The 21,789-nt window shown below is 39.7% G+C and overlaps 1 protein-coding gene across 1 annotated transcript; it reads right to left on the reverse strand.

Moving 5' to 3' along the window:
- Positions 1-319: 319 nt before the first annotated feature.
- Positions 320-1,227, reverse strand: LOC119740889. Its single transcript, XM_038216360.1, has 2 exons — positions 737-1,227; positions 320-377 (listed from the first exon to the last, which is right to left on the reverse strand). The coding sequence occupies exons 1-2, from the start codon at positions 1,225-1,227 to the stop codon at positions 320-322; spliced, it is 549 nt and encodes a 182-aa protein (XP_038072288.1).
- Positions 1,228-21,789: the final 20,562 nt, after the last annotated feature.

The raw sequence follows: 21,789 nt of genomic DNA on the forward strand, positions 1-21,789 counted from the left end.
AGCCACCTCCTGGAGACGGAGGGATCTCCAGACTTGCAGGTTCACACCAGCTTGGACTCTTGCGTCTTGGTCTCCAAATCTGTCCTGCCATTCAGGAAGCCCCAGCGTGCGCTTCACTCCCGCCTTGAAAGCTGAGTGCGCCATTTCCGTAGGATTTAAGAATGGCGAGTATGGGGGCAGCAACTTGATGGTGAAATTGCCGGCATCAGGGGGTAGTTGGGCTCGGATATGAGGACGAGCGTTGTCAAATATCAGATATATGCGTTCGCCTGCCGGGAATAACATACCGCATTCTTGTACAGTCGTCGCTAAGAAATCCTCAAAAGTCGCTCTCGTCACAGTCTCTGATGATATTCTGTCCAACCTCACCAGAACACCTGATACAGAACACAATTTTTTGGGGGGGGGCCAAAAAAAATTCTGGTCCCCCCAAAAAGTGGGTCAAAAAATATGGCGTGGGGTTCGGGGCCCGCTTAAGGGCCCCGAATTTTTTTTGGATTCTAGATGCTCTGTGGTGCGATCTGAGGCAATTTCTGACCACTTTAACCAATGTTTTCTTCAGGAAAAGATGATGGTGTACTCATTGCCTGCCTTTATTGCAATGTCACTTACAAAAAAAAAAAAAAAATTTCGTTTTGGGGGGGGCCATGGCCCCCTTTGCCCCCCCCCCCCCCCCTGGATCCGCCCTTGTCCACGAGGAGCGCGACCATAAGACCGACGGGTCCATATGTTATACCCAGTCTCGTCAATGTACACAGTGTGGCCAAGGACACCAACCTGAAGAAACCAATTTCCAAATATGACTCGTGCATCTAATATGCGTGGCTCATTCCTCTGTTCTGGAACATCTTCCGCTAGTTTAAGAGTTATAAGCATACCATCTAGAGTTCTAGCGATGGTACTAGTGGTAACGAAGGGCTTATCGGGAAGATCAGCTCGCAGTTGAGTATTGAGTTGACGCAAAGTTAGAAGGGGGTTGTCATCTAGATATCCTTGAAGGGCATCTCTCATGTCGTCGTCAACCTTCTGGTTTATGGGTCCTCCTTTCGGCAGCTTGTTACGACGACCATCCCGAAGATATACGCCAACGATTGATCTGGCCGTTGAGTGCTTGATGCCCAGCGTATCTGCTACCTGCAGATAGTCAGCGTCGTCAGCCTCAAAGGCATCGATGAGGCGATTTCGGTCAACGTCCGAGATTCGTCGGTATCTCCCTGTTGCAGCCATTATTGGATATTTAAGGACTATGTGAACTGAGACTCTTGGCTATATGATGCGATTGTGGCAAATGCTGATCAGAAAAAGATTTTCTTAAGGTTAGGTTTTTATATAGGATTTATTACAATAGTTGGTATGTTTCAAAAGACTACACCTCTTGGTTTTAGCTCAATCATCATGAATATTCAAAAATTCAATCATTCAATCAACCTTTCCTCAAATGTTACTTTAACACATAAATGAATTCCAATGCTTGACCAGGCATACGTTAAATAACACTGCGAGGGAAATCGGCTGCACATTTAGCGAAAAAGATTGATGACAAATTAAAAGGAAAATAGGATTGCGGATGTGCCTTCGATTTCGCGCTAAAATGAAATGTCAATACACTAAATGCAGTGCACATTCGGGAAATCGTACGCTGATTTTTTACGACTGAATGCACCTTCACGGAAAAAGAATTATCATTTGTTGAATAGAAACAGAGATTTGGAAGGTTCATTCTATTTCGCACGAAAACGAATGCTTCTTTTACAAATTCGTGTACACATTTTCCGAAATTGTCCGGGAAAACCTATATTATTTCGTTACCTCGAAATATTATTTCGTTACCTCGAAATCATTTCGTTCCCTCGAAATATTATTTCGTTCCCTCGAAATATATTTCGTTCCCTCGAAATAATATTTCGTTCCCTCGAAATAACATTTCGTTCCCTCGAAAATCATTTCGTTCCCTCGAAATATTATTTCGTTCCCTCGAAATAATTATTTCGTTTCCTCGAAATAGTTTATTTCGTTCCCTCGAAATAGTTTATTTAGTTCCCTCGAAATTATTATTTCGTTCCCTCGAAATAATTATTTCGATCCCTCGAAATAACTATTTCGTTCCCTCGAAATAATCATACGGAAGCTCAAAGTGACCATCCGCATTTCAGACGTGTAGCAAAAGGTTTGTTTGTCCGTTGTGAACGTCTTGTTTTGCCATTTAAAATGAACTAATATAATGATTGTAAATAAGGATTTCCAAACTTACCAAATGATGAATACTGATTTCATAATTGAACATCAACGGATTGAAAACCGTTTTGCATCGGACAAACAGACGTTTCGCTACTAGTGGAGCGGCATAGGAACAGAATTGTGCATACGGGAAATGGGTCATTTGGGAGACATTCCCATAGACTTGAGCAAACTTTTTCAAACTTCAATGTGCCCTCACCCAATATTCCCTTGTCCTTTCCCCACGAATTTCGGTGTGTTCACCAACTAGACCACAAGCTATATGATGCGATTGTGGCAAATGCTGATCAGAAAAAGATTTTCTTAAGGTTAGGTTTTTATATAGGATTTATTACAATAGTTGGTATGTTTCAAAAGACTACACCTCTTGGTTTTAGCTCAATCATCATGAATATTCAAAAATTCAATCATTCAATCAACCTTTCCTCAAATGTTACTTTAACACATAAATGAATTCCAATGCTTGACCAGGCATACGTTAAATAACACTGCGAGGGAAATCGGCTGCACATTTAGCGAAAAAGATTGATGACAAATTAAAAGGAAAATAGGATTGCGGATGTGCCTTCGATTTCGCGCTAAAATGAAATGTCAATACACTAAATGCAGTGCACATTCGGGAAATCGTACGCTGATTTTTTACGACTGAATGCACCTTCACGGAAAAAGAATTATCATTTGTTGAATAGAAACAGAGATTTGGAAGGTTCATTCTATTTCGCACGAAAACGAATGCTTCTTTTACAAATTCGTGTACACATTTTCCGAAATTGTCCGGGAAAACCTATATTATTTCGTTACCTCGAAATATTATTTCGTTACCTCGAAATCATTTCGTTCCCTCGAAATATTATTTCGTTCCCTCGAAATATATTTCGTTCCCTCGAAATAATATTTCGTTCCCTCGAAATAACATTTCGTTCCCTCGAAAATCATTTCGTTCCCTCGAAATATTATTTCGTTCCCTCGAAATAATTATTTCGTTTCCTCGAAATAGTTTATTTCGTTCCCTCGAAATAGTTTATTTAGTTCCCTCGAAATTATTATTTCGTTCCCTCGAAATAATTATTTCGATCCCTCGAAATAACTATTTCGTTCCCTCGAAATAATCATACGGAAGCTCAAAGTGACCATCCGCATTTCAGACGTGTAGCAAAAGGTTTGTTTGTCCGTTGTGAACGTCTTGTTTTGCCATTTAAAATGAACTAATATAATGATTGTAAATAAGGATTTCCAAACTTACCAAATGATGAATACTGATTTCATAATTGAACATCAACGGATTGAAAACCGTTTTGCATCGGACAAACAGACGTTTCGCTACTAGTGGAGCGGCATAGGAACAGAATTGTGCATACGGGAAATGGGTCATTTGGGAGACATTCCCATAGACTTGAGCAAACTTTTTCAAACTTCAATGTGCCCTCACCCAATATTCCCTTGTCCTTTCCCCACGAATTTCGGTGTGTTCACCAACTAGACCACAAGCAACAAATATAATCTAACTGCGACGATAAAATTTTGCCTCTAGAGGGGGGGGGGGGGGGGCTGTGACATTAGGGAGACATGTCTCCTTAATGACCGATGTCTCCCGTGCCCATCGTGCGAAGAAATTACGATAACGTGTCTCCTTATGACCTTTACATGTATTATAATAATAATAATAATAATAATAATAATAATGTATTATTAATAATTATAGCGTTTTACATAAAATCTCAAAACGCTTTACAAAATATCAAAACCACATAAAAGGTTAACCAGTTAATTAAAAAAGTAGTATAGGTTTTGAAAAATGACAATACTTAATAAATGTACATTTCAATTTGTGAAACATAAATTCAATTTGGCGCTGATTATGAGAACGAGGTATATCCTGGATTTATTTTCGCAATAAATAGCATTCAATTTCATTTTGCATCATTCAAATCAATTAATGTGCATAACGTTTCAATTAAAGAATTACAAATACGTGATTAGACTTTGGTTTCACGGGTGCGATGCTGATTATGACGAATGTGCAATCCAATTCGCAGAAATCGAATTTTTTTTATTGTAGCACAGGCTGAATTGAACATTCTTTTTCATTTGTTATAGCCTTATTCTAATTCGCATTTTTGTATTCAATTTAAATAAAGTAAACAGGCCTATACAAATCATGATACAGCTTTGGTAAATTTAATTAATTAATCAATGTATTAAAGGCCTAATTGATCATTAATGTGTTTGTTCTTATACACAAAGGCCTATTTGAAATGAAGGCAAATAAAAGTTAAACTGATATAAATCTTACCAAAATAAAATCAATCAAAATATTTGTAGGCATATTATTGGGACGGTTAAGGGAACCATGACGTGTCACGTAACATGGGATCTGGAGACTTTTCATTGTTGGTTCGTTGTCTTAATTGTATTTTAATGTCATTGTGTATTTCTTAAAGTTCTTTCTCATTTTATCGGTTCGATTGCTTGGTTATATGATGCGATTGTGGCAAATGCTCAACAAAAAAGGAACGATTGTCTTCAGCATAGGTTTTTATATACAGGGGTGTGTAATCTCAGCTTTAAAGCTGATTTCAGCTTTTTCCCCTCACTTGTTGTGTACAAAAGTATAGGAGATTTCCGAAGTTCAGCTTTTTTACGCCATTTTCAGCTGTTTTAAGCTATTTTTATCAGTGGTCACTCATACCCCTGTATATAGGATTTATTACAATAGTTGGTACCTTATGTTTCAAAAGGCTACACCACGACTTGGTTTAGTTCAATTATCCTGAATATTCAAACATCCAATCATTTAATCAAACATTCCTCATATGTTACTTTTGTGGACACATAAATGAATTACAATGCTTGACCAGTCATAGGCCTATAACACTGCGCGGGAAATCGGCTGCAAATTTAGCGAATAGATTGATGATAAATTAAAAGGAGTACAGGATTGCGGATGTGCCTAATTCGATTTCGCGCTAAAATGAAATGTCAATATAGTAAATTCAGTGCACATTCGGGAAATCGTACGCTTATTTTTTTTACGACTGAATGCACCTTCATGGAAATAGAATTATCATTTGTTTAGTAGAAACAGGGAATTTTAATGTTCATTCTATTTCGCACGAAAACGAATGCTTCTGTTACGAATTCATGTTCACATTTTCCAAAATTGTCCGGGAAACTTATAGTTATAAAATATGCCTTTTTAAAAAGAAACGTCTAAAGCATGAAACTATACATGCCATAACAAAACTTTTCAGACATGAAGGCATTTCATATCTGACCTCTGGTGACCTTTGCGAGCAGCTATTTATCAAATGCAATCTTCCAAATGCTACTTTTTCATGACCCTAAATAGTGCAAAAGAAGTGAGTTTAACAATTATTCAAAAGCATATTAAGGGTTTCAGGGTTCAAGGTTCAAGGTTTATTTATTTATTTTCACATTATCAACAAATTATTAACAATGTCAATTATTTCATATTCACTTCGTCGCTGTAAGAAATAAAGAAGTTGCGTTAGGATCTGTTAAGAAATCTTTAAAATTAACAGACGATTGTGTGGCCTGTATTACTAGCGAGAGTTGTGCCGATGTTAATAAAAGACTCGTTGAAACTCAGTTGAGCAATAGGCGATTTCACCAGCGTCATTACTGGATGTTCCTTTCGTTGATTGTGTTGGATGAGAGGATTTGAAAGGAATCCATAGATGTATTAAATGCATCTTCTGGATTATTGCAAATATAGGCTTCTGTCCAATCAGTGGCTAACAGGTCATCGTTAAATTGCGTAAAGTTAATGTTGGAAAAGCTATACGTGCAACAGAAGAATATGTATTTCGACTGTTTGGGCCAGAAGTGTCCGAGTGAACATTAAAATCGGTAGGTGATCTGAAAAACCTGTTATACATGATTTGGGTGAAGGTAAAATGTTTCAAATTATTATCATCTATGAGTGTATAAACAGATGTATTAGTAATATAGGTTTTCTCGGTCAATTTCGGCAAATGAGCAGCCAATTTAACCACTACGCTATTCTATTTCGCGCGAAATCAAATGCTACTGAAAAGGGTCATTCGATTTCGTTTTATGACCAGTCAAATGTACTGTTGCGTCATTCGATTTAACAAAATAATCATGCAATTTAACAATTCAACAAAGCAGCATTCAAATTCGCAGGAGCTTTTTGAGACGTGTGTTTAGTCATTCAAATTCATTTTTGGGCAGTCATTTCTGGAATTTGTGCAATCTAAAAAACGCTTTGTTAAATTTTTGTTTCCTTAAGAATGTTGAAGGTATAAGTACGGTTCACTTTTTGGCACTTGAGTCACTTTGCCGATGTACTTCGAAGACGAGCTTTCGCTACAGTTTTACACGCATATTTCTAGAAATGGCAGCTCGTGGTCGCTACGCTAGAGTGGCCCAGGTAGATCGAGAAAGGTTGATTGAGGCCTTCGAGGGAAACGAGCAAGACTACCTTCAGCTTGCAGTCAATTTGAACATCAACAAGTCCACAGCCAGATCAATTGTTGCAACATATTTGAGGACTGGAAGGCGAGAGACGCTGGCAAGAGGAGGAGCAACCCACAGCAAGATGGATGATGACATGCGAAACCATCTGCAAGGCATCCTTGACGCTAATCCCGTCTTGACACTTCAACAAATGAAGGCTAGTTTGAGTGAGCATCTGCCAGAGAAGCCCCAGGTTTCTACTGCCACCATAGCCAGGGCCTTGGATGGGATGATAATTACACTGAAACTAGTGGAGGACGTCCCTGATGCAAGAAATTCCCCTGAAGTTCTTGATCAACGCGTCCAGTATGGTGAGTGGTTCCTGCAGCATGGTGTTCTGGCGCATCTAGTCTTCATTGACGAGACAGGTTATAACGTCTGGACTCGACGCTCCCAGGGTAGAGCTCCACGAGGGATCGCTGCAAGACGAGTCGTCGACAGACAACAAGGGAGAAATTGCAATGTCACCTTCGCTGTTTCTAGTGAAGTAGGCTTGGTGCACCACCGAATCGCATTCGAAACTGTGACGCGATAGAGATTCGAGGAGTTTCTTGCGGACACAATTCAAGAGTGTGATGCAGTTTTCCCAGACGACGAACCCATTTACCTCATATACGACAATGCGAGGCCTCACGTGCGAGCCCAACTCCCTGAAGGTGCCAACCCAATGATCCAGCTGAAGCGCCTCCCTCCCTACTCCCCATTCCTGAACAGCACGGAGATGGCACACTCTGCATTCAAGGCTGCAGTTAAACGCATCCTTGGGTTACCTGAGTGGCAACAACGTGTCGGAGACAGACAGGCTGCCCAGCAAGCAGGAATGAACATGCAGCAGTGGAGGTGCGATCTCCTTCAACAAGCAGCCATCCAGAGCGTTGATGTCATCACCCAAGTGAAGTGCATGCAGTGGTACAACCATACCCAAACATATATGCCAAGATGTCTGGCACGCCAACAGATTGATGGTTGAGGAAGAAACAACATAAACAATAAAAAACCAGGAAAAACATAAAGAAACACCCCATTCAAACACAATACAAAATTAGGTCTTGGTCAGTTAACCAATAAAGATTCCCCCCCCCCAAAAAAAAAAGAATGAAGAAGAAAACAAAGAAGAAGAAAAACCTCATTGGCCCCATGTAAAGTCTACTGGAAGCATAAATAAAGAAAACAAGGTTTGCCTGAATTAAAGTGAAGATACGAAACAGTTGCCTAGTACAGTTTATCTGTTTATTCGTATTTCTTTAGTAGTACTTATTTGAATTCTCTTTAAGCGAAATTGATTGCCTCTTTACGAAATTGAAAAAAATTAAATCAGTAAAATCTCCAGTCGAACCAGCTTTGCTAAATTGAATGATGATTGTGTGTCACGAAAAAGAATGACGATATGCTAAATTGAACACAGTGCTAAAGGAATTTGAATGCCTCAAAACGAAATTGAATGGCCGAATTCTGAATTTGAAACGCAGTAACAACTGGAGAGGCAAAATAGCTTCAATTCGAACGCACGAAAATTAAATTGGCTGCTCATTTGCCGAAATTGACCAAGAAAACCTATAGTTGGCTTATATTAATTAACGGGAGAAGAGAATGGGATTTTATGAGATGTTATTATTATTGTTTTGATTTTGAAGATTAAAGATTGGAAGCAAGAGTTGGTATATTTAAATAAATTAATATTGAAGTCTCCTAAAATAATACTATGATTTGTTTTGAAGAGCAACAAACATTTTGGAAAGTATCCACAGATTTGCCGTGATCAACTGAAGGTGCCTTATATACAACCCCTGTAATAATGTTTTTAGCTTTGGGAACAACCACTTCAATAAAAAGCAATTTATAAAAACACTTGAGGTTTTCTCTAACAATGAAATTCAAGTTAGATGAAACATAAGCAATTCCACCTCCAGCTTTAGTACACTTTCTATTGTTACAATGAGACCATAGCCAGGCAAAATATAGTAAATATGAGGATCAGATTTTAATCACGTTTCAGAGAGTGCAATAATTGAAAATTTACGAGTTCAGGATTTCAAGAAAATATTTCGTTTTTGCAAAGGTTTGTTTGCAAACGCCTTATATAAATATGAAAAACTTCAACAAAGCTCTGGTTGATTTCCTGAGTGAGGGATCTGTTCAATGAAATGGTAAAGAGAAGGATTGGATACGTGAAATGGTTTATTTAAATCACTGTCATCGTCGTTAATTAAGAAACTAAGGTTAATGATCAAAAGACGAAGCAAATTGTTGCTGGCATGCAGTACACATAAAATAAAGATTATGAACAAGTACAAGACAATACATCATGCATAATAAGGATTTATAGTTAGGTGATTCAGTAAATATGGGCTACGGTACAGTTGATCCATTAAAGCACGGATTGATACTTGCCAAAAGTTATGAATTTAGACCGCCTGAAATGCGGATGGTCACTCCGGGCTCCCGTATAATTATTTCGAGGGAACGAAATAATATTTCGAGGGAACGAAATAATTATTTCGAGGGAACGAAACAACATTTCGAGGGAACGAAATATTTTTTTCGAGGGAACGAAATATTATTTCGAGGGAACGAAATATATTTCGAGGGAACGAAATAATATTTCGTGGGAACGAAATGATTTCGAGGTAACGAAGTAATATTTCGAGGGAATGAAATAATATTTTGAGGGAACGAAATAATATTTCGAGGGAACGAAATAATATATTTCGAGAGAACGAAATAAAAAAAAACTTCATCATGCCTGTCCCTTTAGGGGCTCCGTACTGATGCGATATTTTCTCTGCGTCAGCTCCAGGAGAAAATGTGCAGACCAGCAGCGCCCACTTTTTGCTGTGTTTGTTATGGAACGCCAAAGAGGCATTTAATGTGATCATCGAATCGGTGATGCACTTTTGCAATCGGTGATGCATATTCACGATCGGTGATGGACTTCTGCGACCGGTGAGTGATCAACTTTTACTGGTGATGCATATTCACGAGCGGTGATGGACTTTCGTGATCGGTGAAGGACTTCGCGATCGGTGATGGAGTTTTGCAATCGGTGATGGACTTGCACGACCGGTGATCAACTTAGCAATCGGTGATGGACTTTCGTGATCGGTGATCAACTTTGCAATCGGTGATGGACTTTTGCGATCGGTGAAGGACTTCGCGATCGGTGATGGACTTTTACTGGTGATGCATATTCACGATCGGTGATGGCCTTTCGCGATCGGTGATGGACTGTCACTGGTGATGTATATTCACGAGCGGTGATGGACTTACGCGATCGGTGATGGACTTTTACCGGTGATGCATTTCACGATCGGTGATGATGAACTTTCGCAATCGGTGATGGATTTTTATTGGTGATGCATATTAACGATCGGTGATGGACTTTCGCGACCGGTGATCAACTTTGCAATCGGTGATGGACTTTTGCGACCGATGATCAACGACCCATCACCGATTGCAAATCCATCACCGATCGCCAAAGTGCATCAGTTATTGAACGTGCAATGCATACCGCTGTGGCGTGGGGTTCGGGGCCCGCTTAAGGGCCCCGAAAAAATTTGGGGGGGGGGGGCCATGGTCCCCTTTGGCCCCCTCCCCCCCCCCCTGGATCCGCCCTTGGCTTTGGGCTTTGGTGCTGCCCATATTGCAACCGGTAAATACCCAATCGATGGTATCCGGAATAAAAACACTCCTCTGTGGATGTGGCATAAACATATGGAACGCCAAAGAGGCATTTAATGTGATCATCACCGATCGCGAAAGGCCATCACCGATCGTGAATATGCATCACCAGTAAAAGTCCATCACCGATTGCGAAAGTCCATCACCGATCGTGAATATGCATCACCAGTAAAAGCCCATCACCGATTGCTAAAGTCCATCACCGATCGTGAATATGCATCACCAGTAAAAGTCCATCACCGATTGCTAAAGTCCATCACCGATCGTGAATATGCATCACCAGTAAAAGTCCATCACCAATCGCGAAAGTCCATCACCGATCGTGAATATGCATCACCAGTAAAAGTCCATCACCGATCGCGAAAGTCTATCACCGATCGTGAATATGCATCACCGATTGCAAAAGTGTATCACCGATTCGATGATCACATTAAACGCCTCTTTGGCGTTCCATACCAGACACCCTACTAGCCATTTTGATGGGATTTCATGTGGACATGAAAGCTACAGTCCAACACAAAGGCTCCAAATCCAGGAAGTTTGACATTCACCGGGGCGTCAAACAGGGCTGTGTGCTTGCTCCCACCCTGTTTGGAATCTACTTCTCTGCATTACTTCACCGTGCATTTCCTGACCCCTCGGGAGTACTACTCCACATCCGCAGCTCTGGGAAGTTTTTTTTTAACCTCTCACGCCTCCGTGCAAGAACAAAGATCAGAAAGGTTCTCATCAGAGAGCTCCTGTATGCAGACGACGCTGCCTTTGTTGTACACTCCGAAGCTGAACTTCAAGACCTCTGCAATTCTTTTGCCAAAGCGTGCTCGGAGTTTAGCATGAAGATTAGCCTCAACAAAACAGTAGTTCTCTCTCAGGGGACACCAGCTCCACCCAACATCTACTTCAATGGTTCAGCACTAAGTGTGGTAAACAAAATCTGCTACCTTGGTTCCACGATCACTAACAACAACTCTCTGGATGCGGAGATCGACACTCGCATTGGGAAGGCTTCAACCACCTGTGGTCAGCTTCGTTCCCGCGTGTGGGACAACCGGGACCTATCCATCAATCTTAAAATCCGTGTGTACACAGCTTGCGTACTGAGTCTCTTCACAGACCTACATTGACGATTGTGAAAGACGTCGAACTCATCGTCGTTTACGACGGGACAGGCCAAGATGATGATGATGATGATGAGCCAGATGCTTTATACATAGATCATGATAAATTACCCAGAATGCCATCCCCACTTCCTTCACAAGATTATGTGAAGCTCATCTGCCCTTCCCAGCGCCCTGTGTGCAGGGCGGGGGTACGAGCGAATTTCGTATATTGCGCAGACACCAATTATGTGGAAGTACCACACCGCTGCTTCATGAGAGTGAGCTGACTCTGTCTTTCGCTCGTACCCACCGCGTACAGCCCTGCAAACAGGGCGCTGGGATACGCTGATGAGCTTCACAGAATCTTGTGAAGGAAGTGGCCTATGACCTATGTATAAAGCATCTGGCTACAGCTGTTTCAGAGCGCAGTTAGCCAATGCGCGCAAATGCTATCCGAAAACTTTCCCATGGAAATGCGCATATTCTATACCGGATGTGATTTCTGTTTCATTGCGGACCGTGTGGATAAATTTTGAGCGTCGCATTATATGCAATCTGACCCACTGAGCAAGTGACGAGAATTGAAAATTTACAAAACAGATGCGTTTTACAGATTTCCCTACATTCAATGTTATGCTTTCCAACGAAATCAAGCATTTATGAATGGGAATATAAGAGTGGCGTTTCAAACCTTGCCGAATCGTGGCCGTGTTGACTTGCAGGTCACAGGTCACGCAAAATCTATCCAATCAGAGCGTAAATTCATCAGCGTATCCCAGCGTCCTGTTTTAAAGGTGGAGGGTACGAGCGAAACTCTGTCTGATCTACCAAGTCTACGCATCCAGCGTGTCACACGCCTCAGACTCAATTTACACGCTCACACGCACCCAATCGTAACTCATGCCTAACGCTAAATTGTTCTAAAAAAATATTTTTAGGCTGTTTTAAGTTCGTACGAAAGCCCATTAGCGCCACTGCAAGTATATATGTTACAGATTATGTAATTCGTTATTACGGATTATTAATTCGTTATTACGGATTATTAATTCGTTATTACGGATTATTTAATTCGTTATTACGGATTATTAATTCGTTATTACGGATTATTAATTCGTTATTACGGATTATTTAATTCGTTATAACGGATTATTAATTCGTTATTACGAATTAAGTCTGATGTTCTCACACGTGGAGAGCACGTGACCAGGGGCCTATGTATATAACGCCGCTAGGCGGCGCTATCTTTGCATACAACGTTTGCACTCCTGTGCCATACTTGCCAAGTAATGACTCAGAACGTATGAGTAATTCGTAATAACGAATTAATAATCCGTAATAACGAATTAAATAATCCGTTATAACGAATTAATAATCCGTAATAACGAATTAAATAATCCGTAATAACGAATTAAATAATCCGTAATAACGAATTAATAATCCGTTATTACGAATTAGTAATCCGTAATAACGAATTAATAATCCGTAATAACGAATTAATAATCCGTTATAACGAATTAGTAATCCGTAATAACGAATTAATAATCCGTAATAACGAATTAAATAATCCGCAACATATATACTTGCAGTGGCGCTAATGGGCTTTCGTAAGTTCGGGACAAGAATACGGAAACATGTTTTGTGTTGGGGCTAATGTTTTGTGACTTCGGCTCTACGCGAAGATCATCATAATTATATATCGTCATGCACGCAGCGTGGTAGAGACACCCTCTTCCCCGGGGCCAGCCAATGGCCTTGTGACGGTATAACGCATGTTCAGCGCTGCGCTCCTGCGGTAAACTCACAGGTGTACAGTTGTACACACACACAAACATGAGACACAGACTTCAGGCGGACAGACAGACAGACAGCCTGGATCTTTTAATCTATCATGAGGAAGTTTTACTCGGCCTCCAAGAAATGTTTGCGCACTAGTATGCTAGTACTAAAGGATCCGAGACCTCCGGCTCTCGCGATGCCAAATTCGCTCCACTCCACGTCCGTTGAAAAATGTGGAGGGTGTCGTTTGCGGGTTCGGAGACTTCGGGTCGTCCTAATTTTCGCGTCCGGTCGGGGGGATCGGGCGATCCGTTTCGTCGATTTTTCGTAACTGGCAACTGCGGGGTTTTTTTTATCATGGATTGTCGTCGTGTGCGCTTACACGTTAAGGATTGCCTGGCCGCCCTCTATGTTGGCGTTTCTGCGAGTCCAACCACGCACAGCCTTGACTCGCAGACGGTGGTCAGCGGCTTGAACATAGGGGTTCCGTTTCCGCTTTAAAAAAAAATGCAAATTTCACAGAACAATAGGAAAATCTACAGACAGCTATACATGCCGTGGCCCAATATTATTATTATTTTCATGGGGTTCCAGTTTATTTCTTGGGGGGGGGGGGGGTTGCTGCTTTAATATAGTTCATTTCTTGAGATTTCATTTTTAACACCAGTCACTCTTCCAACACCAATCTCCTCAGATATTTACACTTCCCAAGAAAGCTTTGAATTTAATTTCGAAAGCTTTGAATTGAATTTGAATTACTACATGATTTTAGGTTCTTATTTTGTATCTTTTACTTTCTATAATAACTGCATGTCTTCTCAACTAAATCCCCCATGTACATTACTTCACACATTTTCAACGCCATAATAATAATAATAATATCGAAGTCTTGTATAGCGCACGTATCTGCCAACAATTAGGTACTCAATGCGCTGGAAAATATGTCTATTATTAAAGAAAGGTAAAATGGAGCCCTACCCGATCATTATCGGGTAAATCAGCTTGTATAGGATATCATGCAAGTATGTTTGCAAAGATATTTGCGAAAATATTCGCGTCATCGCAAATGTTTTTACAAATATCTTTGCAAATATTTGCGATGTCGCAGAATGTAGTTGCAAATGTTATCGCAATATCTTATCGCAAATATTTGCAAAGATATTAAACTCCTGCTTTTATATTTTTCTTGATAGCATTAAACGGTCGGGTAGCATCTGGCATTACACCAAGCCCGACTCGACTATGAACCTTTGTACTAATAACTTCATAATAATGCACGCATGCGCATAAACGGGCCTGGCGGCGAGAAGCAAAAGCAGTGCATTGAAAATGTACAAGGGTCCAATCATTCGGGTAATTTTCTTTCAATTTGTCCAAGATTTGTCCGTTTTCTTGTTGTTGTTGTTGTGGCTGTTTTTTAGAAACCCCCTTAAAGTTAAATCGCCCTCTGCTGAATCACTGTGATTAAGCCATGGTGAAGCCCGTCGCGGCTCAGCACCTCAATCTGGCCCGAAAATAGGGAGACGGATATTCCGAAGCATACGGTTATTTTTTTCGTTGTAAGATTTTGACAGAGAATGAATTCTGCTTTCTGATAGTACCAAACTTGGCGATTTTGGTGCAATTTTAACCTAAGAATATGAACTTTTAGTGAAAAATTGCGAAGCAAAAATTGATTTTGGGGTTCAAAACTTGAGCTTTGTTTCAGGAAAACCTTATTTAAATGGGGATTACGGAGCTTGTAAGGTTGATTTTAGGAAACTTTGGAGTCTTCCAAAGCCAATGGAACCTTAAAAATAATATATTTTTATGTCGCACTCACGCCGCAAAGGACTTTTAGGAAAGGGGTCAAATTTCATGGTACATGTCAAATGTGTTCTGGGCCATGCACACTTTATAATGTGCAACCTGTCAATTCAACCAGGCCAAGAAAGTTTGAAATAATATTTAAAAAGTGAGAAGACACAATTTATTAATTAAAATTTATTAATTAATATACACATGGCTGCATGTTTTGTACAACTTTGCATGTAAGTTCTTTAATCACATGACTACATATTTGTTAAATAAAAATGTATTTTGTACTAAATACTAGGGTACTTTACTACATGCATTTGGCAGTGCTACTTTTTTTTTTTTTTTTTAATAAATCTCATATTACATCACCCAAGTATTCTTGAAAAATGAATGCCTTTTATCCTTAACACTGACGTTGATAACGACTGCATGGTCTTCATTCAGTACCTTTTATGCATAGGACCCTTGTGCATACTTGCAAAGTGTGCACTCATCAAGTTATAATGCTTGACTTTATTTGAAATCATTTGTTGAACTAGCCTAACAAGTTAGGTTTATAAATTTATTTTGTGATTTTGTTTTCATTAGAACTTGAAATTGACAACACTGAATCCACAATTTGGTCAGACAAATCTCCATTGCATGGTGTTGCTCATATGCCTGCCTCGTTGTTTATCCAGACTGATTGAACATTATGTCGGTGATGCAAGTCTCTATTCCTACCAGCTTCTGAAGGACTAAGAGGGAGACCTGCAAATATTAATAAAATACCACATATTAATAACAAATTAATAAATAAAAAAAATAATAACAAATATTAATAAATATCACATGGTGTTACCGCGAATCGAAACAAAAATATTAATAAAGTAATCAGTACATGTAAGTTGCATGTTTAATGGAATTTGGAAACATGGAGAAATCTCCATTGTTCAAAACCCCCTTAACATTTGGTTGGTCTTGCAAAGCCTTTAACTCCACCTATGAAACAGATATGAGGCTAATTTAAAAAGCACTGTATTTGGTGTTCCTGCTCTGTCTGTTCGTACCAAATCTATTTTATATTTCTTTGAAAATACTTAAGTAATTACTTAAGAAATTTTGTGGAGTCTGAGTGAAAAATGCTGACAGAAAACTACCCCCTAAAAATTGTCATTAAAATTGTCATAACTCCTCACCAGAAGAAGCCACGAAGCTAATTTTAGCACCGTTGTAATCCTCAGGTTATAAGCTTTTCAATGATGCCAAATTTGTCTGTGAAATCTAAAAAAATGCAAAAAGTGCCGTCCTCCCTATCTGTACGTCATATGTACGAACGGTATGCCAATGCCGGCCGGGTTTGGCCACATGTACTGGGCTGGGATGGCGCGGCGTGGCACTGCGCCATGACTAGACTACGGCGGCCAGACTGGAAAGAATTCCATATACGTACGCCACTAGTTTTTCCCTGCAATGATTTAGTACTAGTAGTAGCCCCCGGAAAGCGGTAACATGTCCTAAAAAGTGATACTTAGCAGGGAAAATATTGAAATATTTAGTGAGAAAACACATAATTTTTCAGACCAGTCTGGTTTGAAAACAGGGTGTGGAAGTAACGTCCATCTAGACATGGAGGTAGACTAAGGAATTCTTTCCCCGGACGGGCATGGTCCATATGTCTTGTTTATTTTTTTTAGCATTTTGCCGCTTTAAAGATCAAACGACTTCCACGACTCTAAAATTGTATTCGTAATTCTAATAAGGCCAAAAAAAAAAGTCTCCGGTTTCTGGTATGGAGCTTGCCCCAAAAGTGGTGCGGCGACGCGGCTTTTTTTTTTTTTTTTACCTGTTTTTTTTCTTTTTTGGCTTCAAATGTCGGCTGATGACTGCAAATGGTGCCCGACTAAACTTAGTGCAAATATATGGGAGTCCAAAGAGGCCACATAAAGCTTATTCTCGATCATAACCCCATCTAAAAACACGTTAAAATTGTGCAGCAGCAGAATTCCAGTCGAACCAGTGAGTTTGGCGGTTTTGAGACATCATCTTGTATTGAAAAAAAAACTTTTTCATTTTGCCGACGCGCATGGCTACGGCGACGCGCGCGCATACCAGAAACCGGAGACTTTTTTTTTTTGGCCTAAAAGAGGCTTTTTTACCCATTATTTTTCAGTTCGAGTTGATTTTTTTTTAGTATCTTTACGCAACAGTTTTTACAAACGCAAAAGGCCCCTAGCCCCCTAGTACTAGTATTAATGTTGAGCGCGATCGGGTGATCGTGATGCTATCTGTCGATTGCTCTGCCACCAGTCGAACCGCTTCTCAAATACGCCATTGACACGGTTAGTTAACTGTTTAGCCAGAAATACTCAGTGAACCCCAAATAAACTGGGAACTGCTGTGTGCATATTGCATTATTTTGGTGACCCACAGAAAATATCATGCATTGTGTGTTTGGAAGCAGAGCAAATGAAGAAAAAAATTAATTGGATTTACTTAAACAAAATCAGCAGTTCATATCAGTTCTCTTTGGTTCCACTGGTTGCACAGGGTACAAGGGTAATGGTAGTAATCCGAACAGGATGTCAACATGATGATTAATTTGTAACTCTCAAATTTCGGTTTCAGGATGATTCTAATAACATGGAAGGGAAGCCTTTGATGAAACAAGATCCTGCCGAGAAGCAATCATGAAGCGGAAACTACAACTTTAATATGCCTCATTTTCTCATGGGAGCAGACCAAATGCAGCCTCAGCTGGTTGAGTCTGTTGCAGTAGCATGTGCGACCGTTAAATGGGAAAACAGTGACATTTTCTTGGAAAGGAGGTACCCCTAACCTACAGAAAGCGTTCAAAAAGTGCGCTGCTATGCTACAATATTTGGCCCTCACTAAATGAAGTAGGCCTAGTTTTTTTGTCTGTGTAGCTTACATGTACATGTACATGTACATGTAGGCTCTACTTTAGTCTTTGTTTTCACTCCAAGTCTAATCCATGTCACATTTGCAGTTCTACATGTAAATTGTAACTGTGCAACTTCCGCACACAGAAACTAAAAGAGGTGCTACATTTTAATTCTGCAGATATTAGTAAAAATTATTAAATTTAAATAGATACATGCAGTGCTAGATACATGTAATGTAGCGGCCAAACTCAGATTTCTTCTTTTTGCCTAGTAGTGAGGGCACTGTACCAGAAAGAAGGTAACCAAGCGCTCCATAGCAACATAGCTTTAGCGTTGTAGAGTTTGCAACTTGTGTTAAATTCTTCGCCCAAAGCAATAATCCCGCTGTTTACTGTTAAACAATTTCTACAAATTATTTAGTGATTAGTGTGATATTTAGTACCGTTTTATAAGCCTAAAAGTTGCATTTTCAACGCATTTGTTGGTTGCATAGTCACGGTATTGTGAAACCTATTAAAAGCACATGTACTGCAGGTCGAGATTTATACAGGGTGTACATATAAACTCTTTTTGCATTTAGACATCAGTATTCTTTAAATGTGGAGTAGCTAGTATATATGCAAATTGTTGGACTGACACTGGATTTAGGTCATATTTGATACACTCACTCCATGTACATGTACATTGTAGGGGCCTACATGTGTATTTACATAAACATTGCTTTGGACTTGTGTGTGCATGTGTTTGGAACATGTAAGTGATATGTAATGAGCTAATTCTGTTAGAATAAGGTTACACAAACACTGGGTAATTTCTTGTAACAAATACATACATTTTATTTTATTGTAGTCAATCTGTGCCTGACATCATGTACCACTATAAAACTGCATCAGGAGAAGTTGTATTACACAGTAAAGTTTCTGGATCTCCAGCACAGCATTGTCGTCTTTAATCTTTGGCAGATTCATGTAAATTTTACAGAGAGTTGTGTTAGGGGCCAATCACAAGTTTAAACTGCACACCCCCCCCCCTCATCCCCCACCCAATTCACCAAATGTCCCATCCTCCAGTGCCTCCAGCCCTACCCCCACCCCACCCCTGTCCTCCACCTTTGTCAAACAGATATCAGGATATTCATGGGGACCATCAGAACACTAGAAAAACAGTGACCAAGGTTCACATATGCCACATAGTTTGCACAAAACTTAGAATGGTGCACCTTTAGTTCATTTTGTTGAAATGTTTGTGTAATCTCATGAAATGCTGTTATAGTGTTACAGGTTGAGCATGGTTAACTGTACATACATGATATTTTGAAAAGCACAATTGTATACAATGTATACTTCTCCAAAAAAAATGTTTACAACACAAGTGATATTAATATAACTGCTAATTTAACATTACAATGCGTTTTTGTTTTGGATGAGATATTAAAGCAGTGGTTTTAATTAACTTGTGAAATGTGAATTGTACTTTTTTCAGGCAGTTTCTTTAAGTCACACACAAATAATGCTTGCCCCAGTCTAGTACAATGCAATACATTAAAACTCAAGAGTGGAAGGAAACCTTAAAATGTTGTTTTAAAATCCTTTTACTAAATAAATATAACAAGAACATGTAGGAAAGAATTCCATATACGGACGTCAAAAAAAAATTCTTGCAATGACCTACCAGCCATCAGAAAGCGATAACATGTCGTAAAAAGTCAAATATAGCAGGGAAAACATTGAAGAATTTGTGAGAAAACAGAAATGCTCAGACCACTCAAAGTTGTATACAGGGTCTCAAGTGACGTCTGTATGTGGAATTCTATCCAAAATGTGGACTGCCGTATAACAGTTAACAGTCAGTCTCTGAAGTTGGTTTCCAAAATCAAACTTGATGAGATACATCCAATCCTTGTACAGATACATGTTACGTTGCTCCTATTCTTAATGACACATTTAGCTCAGTAGATAACAAATTGCTTAGTAGATAAATGTATTTGAACTTTCCTAGGTGCATATATATTTCACCTAAAATTGCACTAACTATTCATAGAAAAGTATAGATTTTTAAAGATGACTAAAAAGTCTGCAATTTGTTGACAAAAATTTTAATGTCAAAAATATAATTTTAATAACATGTACATGTACATGTACATGCACTTTTACTCTTTGAACTAGAGCAATCACATTTATGACAACACCAATTAACTAGTTTTGCCAAATAAAATGTGTGCGAGGTGTCTTGATAAAAATTGCAAACCCTGGGCTATATGGTAAAACATTGACCTTTATGAAAAACATTGACCTTTATGAAATTGGAGAATCCTCAATGGTTTCAAAAATGCCTCAATGAATGAAACATTTACATTTTATGTACTATGAGCACATCGCTGTGGCATTGGTGAAAATTCGAAGGTCACAACAAGGCACTCCTACAACTGCCATCTGCCATCTGCATCTTCACTGACTTGGTAAAACTCGATTTCTCCTTCGTCATGGGTTTTGATTCCTTCAGTTGCAGAGGAAAATTGCAGTCCTTTTTGGCTAGAATCACTTCCTTTAGTGTCACCTCTCTCAACCTTGACAGACTGTTCACCTCAATAAGTCTTCAGACAGAATCCTCAATGACAACCTGAACAGGGGTTGCAGCAAGTTCCAAACTAATTGAATCCTCTGCATAGATGCTCATCAGTGGTTGCGAGTGAACTTTCTCTCATACATGTATTTGTGGATTTTCGGGCATTCGCCATTTTACAAGGTATTCAGGGAGCCGCAGCTACTAGTAGCCAGCTGATGTCTACATACTTGTATCATGGAGCTAAGATCTGGTAGTTCAGCCAGAATTTCAGTCCATACTTGACATGGGCTGTGGAACGCATGCAGCACTTATCAGACAAGACCAAAGTTGCTTTCTTTCAGTTGAGTTTCTGTTGCTTTTCCTTCTGGATCATTGATGTAGCCAGCTTGAACACCGTTCATAATATCCTGCACTCTGTTGGGACAAGTAACAATTAAAATATATGAAACGTTTAGCATGAAAATTTGCTAAAATCTCATCACAAACTCCAGGCCTACAGAGATGTTAATCAAGTTGTAATCAGGGGACTGATGGTGGCAGTGTAGAGTAAAATGCAGTGCAATCACCTATCATAATGCATAGCTATCCCGAAATAGTTTTAAACCTAGAAATCACCATGACAGTGACCATGGTGACCCTATGCACAAACATAGGCGTCGCCATGATTTTTTCTAATGGGGGGGTAAAACATATTTTCCCCAAAAAAAATCCTGTATTCCTTTACATATTCTCGATTTATCTGTTTTAGAGGGGGGCAGGGACATTTGCCCCCCCCCCCACCCCTTTAAATTTACACGAATGTGACTTTGCACCTCTTTTTCTTAAATTTCCTTTTTCTTGTTTTTTCTTCTTTTTGGGGGGGGGGGGCAGCGCCCTCCCCCTTGCCTCCCCTCCCTCGTTTTTTTCTCGGTGAATACTTCAATATGTTCTCCAGCTGATGGCTGTTAACACTGCAGGGAACATGATGGGAAGATTCCCATATCTGGCCATCCCTGTGCACAAACCGTATGAGACTTGTCTGGACGTTTCTATTCCAAGTGTTTCCTAAATATTTCAATATTTTCCCAAGCTAAATTTTACTTGTTTGGACATATTATCACTTTCTGATGCATGATAGGTCACTGAAGGGGAAAAATAGAGATGGCCAGATGTGGGAATCATTCCACCTCGGATATAGCTCGATGGTCGGTCTGATCATGTACCACGATGGTCCGTGGTCTGCCCACCGCACCGGCGCGCCGCGCCAGTAC

The sequence above is a fragment of the Patiria miniata genome, unplaced genomic scaffold (genome assembly GCF_015706575.1).
Source record: "Patiria miniata isolate m_02_andy unplaced genomic scaffold, ASM1570657v1 HiC_scaffold_11, whole genome shotgun sequence".
In the NCBI taxonomy this organism is placed as follows: domain Eukaryota; kingdom Metazoa; phylum Echinodermata; class Asteroidea; order Valvatida; family Asterinidae; genus Patiria; species Patiria miniata.